Genomic DNA, 14,262 nt, shown 5'->3' on the forward strand with positions numbered 1-14,262 from the left:
AAATTAATGCTTGGATTGGAAATGTAACAGTAAAGTTTTTTTGTTGTTGTTTTGTTTTGTTTTTCCCTTTACAGATATTGGATGTAGATAAGAATTTTGCTAATTAAATTACACAGAGACACTTTTGTGATATCACTGTCTGCTGCTACTACTTAGGTCAAAGTTGTTTCTCTTATGTCTAATAAAGTGAAGCAATCACTCGTGATGCTATCATCTAAATCCTATAGGCTAAACAGCTTTATGTGGCTTTATAGGAAATCAGTTGCCAACACAAAGACTTTCTGAGGCTTGACCCAGCTACCATTCGAGTGGGTTGCCTGGCCAGTCTGCAGCAGCCTGGAGGTATTCGTCTTCTGGAAGAGGCTCTTCTTCACCTGGTGCCTGAAGAACCACCTACCAAACGAGTCCGGGGCCAGACTTGTTTGCCTCCTGATGTTCTCCGGTGGATGGAACTTGCTAAGTAAGCTTGGGATGGACCATTCTTGGGAGAACAGTAAATCAACCAAAGCATCGCAGAAAAAACTTGGGTTTGTTTTTATGAAAAATGAGCTATCAAGGAGGCTGAGAGCTGGCTTAGAGAAAAACTTGTTCTCAGAGAGAATTCAATTTTGGGTTTCTACTACCCATCCTAGACAGTTTACAACCACCCATAACTCTGCCAATACTCTTTCTAGCCAACAGGCAGACACACAGACAGACACACACACACACACACACTAAAATAAAAATTTCAAAACAGTTGGTCAACTTTTAGATCTCTGGTCTCTAAGTGAAAAGATAGTAAAAATAAAAATAGTTTCCTTACCTTTCACCATTATCATCAGTCAGTGTTTTAATGTGAACTGTGACTCTGTAAAACACTATGCCAGACACAGAAGAAGGAGTGTAACAGACATTAGTCACATACTTTAAAATCTAAGGGTCTTAAGGATGTAGCTCTCAGCACTTCATTGGCATGTATGAATCTCTAAAGAGTCCTATACGAAATGTATATCCTTGTAAACATAATTAACCAGAACACCAAGTAGGAAGACAAAAAGAGTGCTAAGAAGGGAAAGATAGAGGGTCAGAACAATCCAGAAAATGCTTCCTAGCTGGAGCCTTTTTATCTCACAGCTTCAGATGTGTGAGTGAACAATAGGTAACACCATGTGTCAGTGTTTCAGGGAATAAGAACACACAGATAGAAATGGGCATCATGAAGTACACATATGAAACTACCATGTGGAAAACTGAGGCAGGATGATCTCTATGAGTTTAAGACCAGTTGCGGCTACATCCTATTTAGAAGTGGAAGCCAGGAACTGAACCATACCAGGTAAATGTTCTGCCTGGAGGTAAATGCTTATCCAGTCCTTACCCTGCCCTGTGACTACCACTTCTATTCCCAGTAAAGATAAGTAGGTAGTAGGTACGTAGGTCAGTAGAGAGAGAGAGAGAGAGGATGGATGTAGATGGATAAATAGATAATATATAATTTACAGGCTTACACTTGACACAGTGATTTCAAACTTTTTAAAATAATTTAACCTTTTCTAGCTGTATTATGCTTGTCATTTTTATCAAGTTCCAATACACATCCAGGTATCAGAGGAGGGTATAGATGGGGATTTCTTTTTGTACTTGTGCATAATATTTCTTTCTGTCCTCAACTTCTGGCTATGAACTATTGCTGTTCAACATACCCATCCCTGCCACTGACCTTTAACTTCTACAATCTAGGCTGTAACAGAACCATGTCTGTTCAATTTTACCGAGTTTGGATTTAGTGAGTTCATGATCATAGGGGTTCTGCACAACTTGCTACTCATAGACCTTCCTCCCTTTCCTTGGTACTTGGTAAAAATCTAAGGCCTTATGAAAGCTAAGCAAACACTTTCCCACTGAATTAAACCTGAGCAAGTCCCCCTCTCCCCTCCACACCTGTCTTGATCAATTATTCAGACTGACCTTAAGCCAGCCTTAGACTTGCAACCTCAACAGCCATCTACCCTCATACCCAGCCCTCCAGATTACAGGTATATACCAACTTTCCCAAGCAAAGCTTGTTTGGTTGAGAAGAGATTCAATATCTAGGAAGTATATCAGAAAGCAGGAGGAAGTAGTTCTCTTGTGGCTGCTCTGAAAACTACAGTCTGGAAAAGGTGGCACTTGGTTAGGGTTTGAAAAGAAACCTGCAGGGAGAAGGGAATAAACTTTAAAAACACCAACCCGAGATAGTGATAGAATCTTGTTTGACAAAGCCAAGCTATTTTTCTTTAACAAAGTTTACTGTGTAGCCAGGCTTACCTAGAACTTATTATCACCCGCCTCACCATTCTGATGTATCACTATGCTGGGCAAACCAGATTTTTATTAAGATTAGAAGATGAGAAGGTGCCCTAACAAATATTAGGCTACGAGGGAATTTTTTGTGTCTAAAATATAGCCCCTAGAATATAGACTAAACATCAGCAGGGTGAGAATTGGAACATAGACTAAAATGTCAATAGTGTGGGCATTGTTATCTCTTGTTTTTCCTTGGGGATAGACAGTAACACCAGATGGACCACTTGCAGAACTTATTTAATGAAACCTTATACATTTTGAGCTTTTTGTATGTTCACATTTGTTTTTTAGATCGGGTCTTATAGTGTAGACTGGTCTTAAATTAGTGACCATTTACTACTCAGCTTTCGAGATGTTTTATTTCAAATGCACAGAGCAACTTGGGCTTTGAGGTAATTAAAGGAGTAAAACTTCAGAGCTGTTTAATTTTATACTTCCAGTAAATTACTGTTTGTTTGTCATCCTTTGTAAATGAGTGGTGTCTTTATTCAACATTAATGGAAATTGTGTAAATACTTTTAAATGTGATATTTGCTGATCTGCACTTTTCTTCTTTAGACTTTACCGATCAATTGGGGAATATGATGTCCTCCGTAGCATTTTTAGCACTGAGTTAGGAACAAAGCAGGACACTCATAATGCACTATTAGCAGAAGCCAGAAGTAATTACTCTCAAGCTGCTAAGCTGTATGATGAGGTAAAGTCAATTGCTGGCAAATGTATCAGTTGCTTAAACACCTTGGCTCTGTACATATAAAATAAAACTGTTAGCTTTAATGTTTAAAATTAATGAATAAATATGCTTTTATAATAACCATTTGTGGCATAATTGTTACTATATCTTACTCTTTTTAAGGCAACATTGAAACAGAGCATTTCATAAAATACCAAGTACATAATATATACAGTATTATTTCTATAACTGATGTGATTTTTACAATTTCTATTTGAGTTTGTTTTTTTTCATTTAGGAAAAATGTATGATAAAAGTAAATTTACTTTGTGATTATGACTGTAAGTTAGTCTTGTATGTTTTATTTCATTTCAAGTTGGCAAAAATAGTAGGTGTCAAACTTTAGGATCTACAGCCTGAGACTATTGAGTGAGCTATCTTAGCTTTGAAGCCCACAACAGTCTGCAAATGTCTTTAACTTTATATTTTCAGTCTAAGAACTCGTTAAGTAATAAATAACACACCATCTTATTAAAACAAATTATGCACCACTTAATTGGCTTTCCTGGTAAGTTTCTCAGTGAGGTGACCTTCTTCTCATTAAAGTCTTTTTTTGTTTGGTTTGGTTTTGGAGCAACTATAAAGGTCTACCTTTGTAGTTCTGGCTATCCTGGAACTCACAGATATCTGCTTGCCTCTGTCTCCTGAGTGCTAGAATTAAAGATGTGTGCCACCGTGCCTGGCCTCATTTATTATTATAAGGTGCCTTTTTTTTGGGGGGGGGGCGGTTGTCCCATTTCTCTCACTTCGCCATAATCTGAAATGATTGTCTTTAATATATATGCTGTAGTACCCCCCCTGTAAAAGAATGTATTTGTGTCTATGTTCCTTTCAACTCCATAATATAACCCTAACTTTTTTTTTCCTGTCAGGCTTTAAATAAACAGGAGTGGGTTGATGGTGAACCCACAAAAGCTGAGAAGGAGTTTTGGGAGCTGGCATCCCTTGACTGTTACAACAACCTCTCTGAGTGGAAAGTACTTGAGTACTGTTCTATAGCCAGAATAGGCAGTGAAAACCCTCTAGACCTAAGTAAAATGTGGAGTGAACCATTTTACCAGGTGTGTTGAATTATCCTTCAGTGTCTGAAGTAAATGTTTTAGATGGTCATGTGTTTCCCAGTTTTTTTTTTTTAAAAAAAAAAACTACTTTAAAAATTTCCAAGATTAAGATGATAGTTTAAAAGCATTTTGATATTCAAAATGTTAAATGTCATCATACTTAGCTAGCCATTTCAAAATAAATGGGATGTGTTTTACAGTAGATAATTACCTCTGTGGTGTGACCACATGGAAGAATGTTTGCTATTGTAACTTGTGCTGCTGAGAAGGCAGTCTGCATTATGGCCACCCAAGGAAGCAATTATAGCTCCCTTCTACACCCACGCTGTAATTCCTGTATTTCCTCTATTTTTGTGCAGTGTACAGTGTCTCCCAACTTAAAATAGATCACTTTCTTCTAAACAAAGTACCTACATATTTTGTGATCAGAAAATACACCATGTTAGATGAACTTGTTTTTAAATTGTAGTTTTATGTTAGAACATCAAACATCATTATTTTGGTTCTCAATCTTAAACTATAAAATTACTCCAAAGAATATTTCAGGTAGAGAAGAATTGCATTCACTCAGATTGGCTTTCTAAGTCAATAGTGGATTGTTGCTGTTCTACAGGAGACGTATCTACCATATGTGATCCGCAGTAAACTGAAGCTCCTGCTTCAAGGAGAAGGCAACCAGTCTCTGCTAACATTTGTGGATGAAGCCATGCGTAAGGAGCTGCAGCAGACAGTCTTGGAGCTTCAGTATAGTCAGGAGCTGAGTCTCCTTTACATCCTGCAAGATGATATTGACAGAGCCACATACTACATTAAAAATGGCATTCAGATTTTTATGCAGGTAATGCAGATAGATCTATATGATAGATACTGTTTTTATCATAGTTTTTTTTAATGATTTATTTATTTATTTCTTATTTATAAATATTCAGCCTGCATCAGATCTCATTACAGATGGTTGTGAGCCACCATGTGGTTGCTGGTATTGAACTCAGGACCTTTGGAAGAACAGCCAGTGCTCTTAACCTCTGAGCCATCTCTCCAGCCCTTTATCATAGTTTTAAGTGTCAGTAATTTCTCCATCTCTGTCTGTGTCTGCCTGTCTGTCTGTCACTGTCTCTCTCTCTCTCTCTCTCTCTCTCTCACACACACACACAGACACGACTAAGTAAAACCTTCTGTGTACTCTCATATAGTACCTGTTCTTTCTTTGGATTCTTCTAATAGTGTTCTTCACTTATCTTTTATCTCAATCTTTTCCCCCACTGTTGTAAATGTTCTAGTATTTGTTGTATCTTTAGTTTAATCTTTCTCATACAGTGCACTGTAGAATTTTCTCTGAAATAGTTGTATAAAAGTTTAATTGATTTATGAATAAATGCATAGACTGATCCAATCTCTCTCTGTATCTTCAATGCAGAATGACTTCTCAGTAGTATAAAAGACAACATGAAATACTCTTCCAGGTGATCATACTAGGGAGGTTAATACTTGTTTTAGGATGCATTCTATTTACTTTGAAAGGACTACCTAAAAGTAGTGTAAGATTTAACACTATAGAATTTGACTGGAAAATCAGATCATGTACCCTATTTATTTTCTGCCCTTTATTCTTCTTTGTTTTCACAGTTGTGTGTTGGTCTGATTCTTTGTGAAGCACTAAGAGTCTACCAACAATATTAATCATCGAAACATAGGCATTTACTGCTTCCATTTTTTACCATTTTAAAGTAAATAAATAAACTGACTAGAAAGACTTGGTTTCAAGGCTGGAGAGATGGCTCAGTAGAGAATAGACTTGTTAGCACAAGTACCCATTTCAGATTCCCAGGAGCCATGTAAAACTAGACCTAGTAGCACATATCTGTAACCTCAGCCTGCCTCTGGTAAAACGGCAAATGGAGAATTCTTAGAGGCTCTTACTTCATGTTCTGGTTACAGGGAATCTCAGTTGAGGAAAGTGCCTCTATCAAATTGGTCTGTGGTCATATTTGTAGAGCATTTTCGTTATGGTTATTGATATGGTACCAGCCCACAATATGGTACTACCCTGCGCAGGTGGTCCCAGGTTGTTTAAGAAAGCAAGCTGAACCAGAGTGGTTTTATTTTCATCACCCACATGGCAGTTCACAATTGTCCGTAACCCCAGTTTTAAGGGATCTGACACCCTCACATAGACATACATGCAAGAAGACACCATGCATATAAAAAATAAAAAAGGTTTCTATATAAACAATGAGAAGATTATTACATATTTAATTATTGGATACTTAGTCACCAGGTGGCTCACATGTATGTTTCAGGTATGTTGAATTATAAATGTTGAGTTGTATTATTTAGGTGAATATTATCTATTCATTGAGTGAATACTTATAATTAAAAATGCTATGTAAAACAGTATTTTTCTAGCTAATTGTTCATTAAAGAAATATTATTACTTGAAAAAGGGAGCAGTTTACATATGTCCATAACTTTGAGTTATATGTTAATATTTGGAGGTCTTTGTATTTTAATTTGAACTATTCTGGTGTTAGAATTACAGTATATCATGTTTTTTAATTTTATTTTTGTGTTTATTGTGACAAGAGAAGTTAAACACAATTTGATGTTCACTTTCTATTAGAACTGCATAAATTAGTCTGCCAAATTAAACTATGGAAGTAAAAAAAAATTTTTTTAAATAAATAAAAGAAAAGGTGAGCATACTATGGGAAACAAGCCAATAAGCAGCATTCATTTTGTGGTCTCTCGCAGTTTCTACCTCTAGGTACCTTCTTTGCTTCCTTTGGTGATAGACTGCAATCTGTCAGTGACATAAATCCTTTCCTTCCTAAGTTGCTTTTGGGCATGGTGTTTTATTGCAGCAACAAAGAAGCAAACTAGGACAGTGTAGCTAACCTGCTGTATAGAGCAGCCAGTGAGAGCGGAAAGCAGGGACTGACAGCCAAGGTCATTGTCTGACCTCCACGCTCACTTTCACACGTGATTTTGTATTTATTATAAGATGGTATGATGTTTTAAATTTAGTGTAGACTAGGAATGTAACTTGTCGTAGAGTGTTTGCCTACCATGTAAATAGACCTGGAGTGGATCCTTGCTAGGAGAATAGGTAGGTAGATGATAGACGATAGAACAAGGAATATGATAGCTAGATTATACTGATCTTATTGATATAGTTGAACCAAAATGTAATTGAAATCTTAACTTATTTTTTAAATTTAATCTATTTAATAATTGTTTCCAAGGCAGAATTGTTAAGCACTCTGAAACACACTGAATAATTCTTACATTTATAGGGTAGTTGTTATGTTTTTTAAAACTATATGAAAAGTTTTAAGTAGTATATTGCATTTATAACAAGACTAACTTCCTTTTTTTTCAAGAATTATTCTAGTATTGATGTCCTCTTATATAAAAGTAGACTCGCCAAATTACAGTCTGTACAGACTTTAGCAGAAATTGAGGAGTTCCTCAACTTTATACGTAAACACGGTAAGTTTTTAACTTGTCATTTTTTTTTCCTTTCTGATTGTGGAAGGATTTTAGCAACTGAATTTTTGCTTAGTGAAACCAAACAATGTATGGGGTGAAAACTCCATTGGATGTATTCTAAAAATACACCTTTTGAGGTCACTAGATTAAGTGTTTAAACAGTCAAGTACTGTTGTTTGAGGTACTGGAAATACAGAGCCAAATGAAATACTGACTGCTTGAAGTGCTCAGAGTATGATTTTAGGATTGGGCCTGCAGACTCCTTAAGGAGGACCTCAGGTACACTGTAAAAGAGAAAGGCTTGTAGAATCTTCCCCAGAAGATCAGTGTCATGATAGAGGCCTCATTCTCCAGAGTGGGCATAGACTGGTGAGCCTGAGGAGATAGTCAGTGCAAGGCTTTGGACAATACTACAGAACATGTAGGTCCACGCACCACCATCAGTATATATATATATATATATTTATATTTATATTTATATTTATATATTTATATATATATAGGTTCCTTTGAAAAGCCATCTAGGAAACTAAAAGAGTACATCATTCTAAATCTGTTTCAGTTTTCTTTTGAATAGTTAAAAATTATTTATCCAAGGTTTTTCATGGCTTGTTCTCTGTTTTAAATTTTTTAATTTTTTTATTTTTTTAATATTAGTTATAGTTTATTAACTTTGTATCCCAGCTGTATCCCGCTCCCTCCTTTCCTCCCAATTCCACCTTCCCTCCCTCATCTCCTCCCTGCCCCTTTCTAAGTCCACTGATAGGAGAGGACCTCCTCCCCTTTCATCTGACCCTGGTTTAACAGGTATCTTCAGGACTGGCTGCAAAGTCCTCCTCTGTGGCCTAGCAGGGCTGCTCCTCCCCGGGGTGTTGGGGGGAGAAGTGTCAAAGAACCCACCATTGAGTTTATGTTGGAAATTTTTCCTATTCCCCTTACTAGGGTGCCCACTTGGATACTGTGCTACCATGGGTTACATCTGAGCAGAGGTTCTAGGTTATATCCATATATGGTCCTTGGTTGGAGAAACAGTCTCATAAAATAACCCTGTGCCCAGATATATTTGGTCCTTATGGAGCTCCTGTCCTCTCCAGGTCATATTAACTCCCCCTTCTTTCTTATGATTCCCTGCGCTCTGCCAAAGGTTTGGTTATGAGTCTTAGTAAAGATGCTCAAGTACACAACAAGGACATTTGCTCAACCAACCATGTTTGTAGGAGCTTTATTCATGATAGCCAGAACCTGGAAACTACCCAGATGTCCCTCAATTGAGGAATGCATATAGAAATTGTGGTACTTTTACATAATGGAATACTACTCAGCAATTAAAAACAAGGAAATCATGAAATTTGCAGGCAAATGGTGGGACCTAGAAAAGATCATCCTGAGTGAGGTATCCCAGAAGCAGAAAGACACACATGGTATATACTCACACACATGGTATATACTCAGCAGTATAGACAAAAAGTTACAAAAATACCATTCATTCTGTGTTGGCCCTCTACTATTGGGCATGGAACCTATCTTGAAGTGTGGTTGATATACCTAGTGAGACTCCGTTGGGGACAACTTTTTTCCTTTGCAAGAAGTTGTCAGTTACACATAGCTTCTTGCTTAGGAATGGGAGATGATAGCCCCTTCTCCCTCTCAGCACTGCAAACCTATTTGACTTGAACCTGTGCAGGCTCTGTGCATGCTGCTGCAGTCTCTGTGAGTGCATATGATTCCCAGTCCTGCTGTCTCTGGAAGATACGCTTATCCTTGGAGTTAGCCATCCCTTCTGGCTCTTCTATCGTCTATTTTACACAAGTTCTGAGCCTTGTGAGATGTTTGAAGACAAACCATTTTGGACTAAGTGTTCCAAAGTCTCTCAGTCTCTGCACCTTGTTTATCTGTGGGTCTCTGCTTTAGCTCCCAGCTATTGAAAGAGGAAGCTTCTCTAATGACAGATGAGTGAGGTACTGACCTATGGGTATAGCAGAATTTCATTAGGAGTCATTTTATTGCTAGATTCCTTTAGCAGAACAGTAGCATTTAGTTTCCCCATAGGTCTAAGGTCTATCTTGTTAGTCTCAAGTTTGTGGCCATGTGTTGGAATATAGCAACTCACTCACAGAGTGTATCTTAAAACGAGTCAGAGTGGCTGGTTACTCCCATGACTTTCGTGTCACTATTGTACCAGCACAACTCACAAATAGTTCACCATTGTAGGTCATAAGATTTGTAGTTGATTTTTACCTTTCTTCTTCGGTAGGATGCAGAGAAACTTTCAGTGCCATGAACACTAGTCAGTAGCGGGTCAAAGTTCTAGATACCAGCTAGACTTTTTGGCATTTAATAAGGAATGTAAGTGTTTGCGTCAGCAATAGGGCTTTACCATCAGTTTGTGGAAAGCAGCCAATGGCCTTAGCAGTAATCTAAGATGTTTGGGAATTTCCAGGGGGCCCTTTTGGCCAATGACTCAATTGGATGTAACCCATTCCTGGCACTGAAAGTTTCACTTGGTGCCAAAAGATGGATAGTTGGGGCATTATCTCCCCTTATATGATGACTCCATTTCAATTTCTGTCGTATTGTGTATTGTTCTAAGAAGTTTTTACAGTATTAGTTTTTCCGATGCCCCCTCAAATAGCCCTGAGTGTTAGTTGTTCTTCCCCGTATTTCTTCCTTTACCCCATCTAGCCTCCCTCTCCCTGTTTGACATCCCATTCCAGTCTGGGTCCCTCCAAGCCCATCTACCTATAACTATATATTCTATTTCCCCTTCCTATGGAGATTCCCTCACCCCTAGTCTCTTACTCTATACCTAACTTCTGTAGCTATGCAGGTGTAACCTCTTTATCAAAGACTTAACAGCTAACGTCCACATGTAAGTAAATACATGCCATATTGTCTTTCTCTGTCTCAGTTATCTCACTCAGGATTTTTTCCTAGCTCCATCCATTTAATGTAAATTTTATGATTTTATTTTTTAACAGCTGAGTAATATTTTGTTGTGTGAATGTACTACATTTTCTTTATCTGTTCATCCATTGATGGACCTCCGGCTAATATGAAAAGAGCAACAGTGAACATGGTTAAGCAAATGTCTCAGTAGTAAAGCCTGAGAGCAGTATAGCTGGATCTTGAGGTACATCTTTTCCTAGCTTCCTGAGGATCTATCAGCGATTTCCATAGTGACTGTACAAACTTGCACTCCCACCAGCAATGGATTAGTGTTTCTCTTACTCTGTATCCTCACCAGCATGAACTGTCATTTGTTCTGTTAATCATAGCCATTCTGACAGGTATAAGATGAAATCTAAAGGTAGTTTTGATTTTCATTTCTGTGATAACTAAGGATACTGAACATTTCTTTGCTTTTCAGCCATTTGTATTTCATCTTATAAGAACTCTGCTTAGTTTAAAAAATTTTAAATTATTTAACAGCTGTATGAAATGTACAGTTTTCTTCCTATTTTATAGAGGCCTGTGGGTTAATTACATTGTATAAGGTGGTGCAGTTAAAGGTGGTAAGTTAAAGATGCCAACCCAGGGCTATCTGAGCTAAGTTGATATTTCTAAGTTCTGCTTCCCAGCCAAAGAAAGAGAAAGCCAAGGCTTTAAACATTACCAGTGTGAGATTTTAAAATCATGAAGATTATTCTGAAGCTAGATTGGTTTACCTATTAGCAATGTGCCTGCATGGTCCAGAGCTGAGATATGTTTGCTAATTAGGTACAAAACCGGTATTAAAGACTGCATTACCTTGTTTCAGAGAGCACATTTGGTCTTCAAGAAGATACAACATAACCTATGGAAGCATTTAGTTTTCAGTGTTTTCTAAGTTTTGGAATTGCAGACTATAGACCTGTGGTGAATATAAAAAGATTTGTATATGTTTATTTTCCCATCTTTTTTTTTATTGTGAAGTAAGTGATGGAGTTTACATTTCAGCGTGTATTACATTTTCTATAGTGATATGTATTCCTTTTGTGAGTGAAAGACAAGGTGTCTGAGTTTTTTGTTATTGTATGTTATTTGTTCTTAATTTTTTCCTTGTTTATTATTGTTTTTCCTTTTTTTGTTATTATTTTGTTTCTGTTTTGTTTTTTTGAGACAGGGTTTCTCTGTGTAATTTTGGTTGTCTTGGAACTCGCTTTGTAAACTAGGCTGACCTCGAACTCAGGGATCTGCCTGTCTCTGCCTCCCAAATGCTGGGATTAAAGGTGTACACACCAATACCAGACTGTTTATTTTCAATTCTTAAAAAATAAGGAATTTGAGTTAGGTTTTTGTTTACTAAACTGCTTCTACTCTGCAAGTTCTTCTTGTTATTCAGCTGTGAATATAATCAGTCTCTAATATTATTTTTAGGTGATTTATCATCTCTGGGCCCCTTTAGGAGACTTCTAAAAACCTGGACAAGCAGATACCCAGATGCTTTGACAGACCCAATGCACATCTGGGATGACATCATCACAAATCGGTAGGATATGGTCTTATTGAGCCAACTGAGGATTCTTTTTCAGAATTGCCAGCATGGAGGTTCTTTGAAACCAAAGCTTATAAAAATAAGCCTGGCATCTTACACTGATCACCTATATAATCTGTTCTAACAAAACTTCATGTCTGCAGTGTCTTCTTCACCCACATTTCTTCTAAGAGGTCCTTGCTGTCAACCAGCTGTGGTTGAAAGCACTGGCTGTGACAGGGCAGCCCTTCATCTGCTCCTCTTTTACAGTAGAAAGATAGGCGAATGCTGGATTCTTTATTGTTCTGGCTTTAAGACTTGGGTTTTTAACAGATACCCTTTTGCTTCCTATTTCCCAAATATGGTTGTGGTTAGTTTCCAGTTCTGAGTTCATGTTCTTATTCTTTCCAAACCTAACCCTATGTTATCTAGAGGGTGATATATCCCTATACTCAGGAAAGGGGCCATGGAATCAGAGGTTGTCAATTGTTTGTGAGCTGTTCTAACCCAAGAATAGCCACACAAACCACTCAGATTCTGGTCAGGGAAGTTTGTGTTATATATTTTCCCTACTCTATCCTCATTTTCTAAAATTCTATCTACATATTTGTCAGACATTGTGATACTGTTTCATGGGTCCTTGCATCTGTTTATTTTTGCAGTATTTTTCCCCCTTTTCTTCAGATTGAACTTATTTGTTCTGTTCGGTCTCTAAGTTTGCTACCATTTTTCTCCATCTTCTAGTTTAGTTTAAGTATTTTATTTTCCCGTTTTAAATTTACTTTTTTCTGTTTTTTTTTTTTTTTGTTCTGTTGTTTGTTTGTTTGTTTTTTACTGAGAAACCTGTCTTTTATTTTTATGTGTATTTTCTTTCTCTTTTGCTTTTGTTGTTTTTGAGACATGGTCTCTCTGTGTGGTCCTAGCTAGCCTGAAACTCTTTGTGGAGACTAGGCTGGCCTTGATGTCACAGAGATCTGCAGACTTCTGTCTCCTGAGTGCTAGAATTAAAGGTGTTTGCTATTATGCCCAGCTTTCTTGTTAAAGTATGTGAGTGTGGAAACCTGCAGATTCCAAAGGCAGTTGTGAGCTGTTTAACATAGGTGCAAAGAACTGACTACAGAGTTAGCTCTCCAGTCCACTCACATGTGTTTTTTTGATGTCTTGGAGCATATTTAAAGTGATTGTTCTGACTCGTGTGTTTGTTGACTCTTTCCCACTTATAATCCTTTTATTTTCCTGATTTTTTTTTTTTAAATCAGTTGTGGGTTGTATCTTGGATTTGTGAATATTCTCTTGTACACTCTGGTTTTTGTATGATTGTCAGGAGACTACACTGGGATTAGAGACCAAGGAGGGTATGCCTTGTTCAAGGTCCAGTCATCAGCCTTCTATGCGTGGTTCTGATTCTATCCTTCACTGTTTGCTTGTGTGTGGAATTCTGTGCACAGCTCTTACAGACCCATCTGTGGCCACACCCCTTCAGCAGCCCCTACATGCTTCATGTGCCTAAACATCGACCCAAAGCACCAGGCACTGTCTCATATGGCAAAATAGAAAGAAAAAGAAAACGCAAAAGCAAGAAAGTCATTCGAAGCTTTACTTCCCTGCATATCCACCCTGTTTCTTTTAATTATTTTCTATTCTCAGGAATTTTATTTTGAATTTTGCAGTTTCTAGACAACATGGGGAGGCTGCAAGGGACTCCTAATGCCATCCCAGGATCAATTGTTACTTCTGGGAAAGGCAGGTTTTTTTTAGGCCCTGTCTCCCCCTTCTAGTGTGGTAAAACTCCCACTCCACTTCTGTCCCCTCTGGTCCCTGAAATTGGATTAATTCCTCCTTAGCTAGGAGAGCCCATCTTATGTGTGCTTATGCCTCCTTACCCAATTTCTGATCAAGTACTCATTTTGTAGGACTTGTTATCTATAATTGTGATTTAAAGCAATGAAAGGTTAAAAATGATAGTAGCATTTGGAAAAGAGAAGCAGGATGAACTGGCGTGCGGCAGGAGTGCTGATTAGTGAAATAAGGATAGAAGCAGCTCCATGGAGGTTTCCAGAAAAGGAAGGAACATACAGGTAGATAAGAGCCATACTAGTAATGTCTCTAAGAAAATTGGAGGAAGCTGGTGTACTGGTTTATGCCTCTAGTCCCAGTTATTTAAGCAGATGAAGGATTTACTTTAACCTATAAGTTTA

At 37.6% G+C, this 14,262-nt stretch overlaps 1 protein-coding gene across 1 annotated transcript in view; it reads left to right on the forward strand.

Annotated features, from left to right (window-relative positions):
- Positions 1–14,262, forward strand: part of Prkdc (protein kinase, DNA-activated, catalytic subunit) — a 197,315-nt gene that overhangs the window by 135,781 nt on the left and 47,272 nt on the right. The window contains exons 63-68 of the mRNA XM_055599098.1: positions 255–460; positions 2,887–3,025; positions 3,934–4,122; positions 4,736–4,960; positions 7,503–7,611; positions 11,968–12,079. Coding sequence (XP_055455073.1) covers positions 255–460; positions 2,887–3,025; positions 3,934–4,122; positions 4,736–4,960; positions 7,503–7,611; positions 11,968–12,079 — 980 coding nt within the window. The remainder of the gene's footprint in view (positions 1–254; positions 461–2,886; positions 3,026–3,933; positions 4,123–4,735; positions 4,961–7,502; positions 7,612–11,967; positions 12,080–14,262) is intronic.

This window comes from Psammomys obesus, unplaced genomic scaffold, assembly GCF_907164565.1.
Source record: "Psammomys obesus unplaced genomic scaffold, mPsaObe1.curated_primary_1811, whole genome shotgun sequence".
In the NCBI taxonomy this organism is placed as follows: domain Eukaryota; kingdom Metazoa; phylum Chordata; class Mammalia; order Rodentia; family Muridae; genus Psammomys; species Psammomys obesus.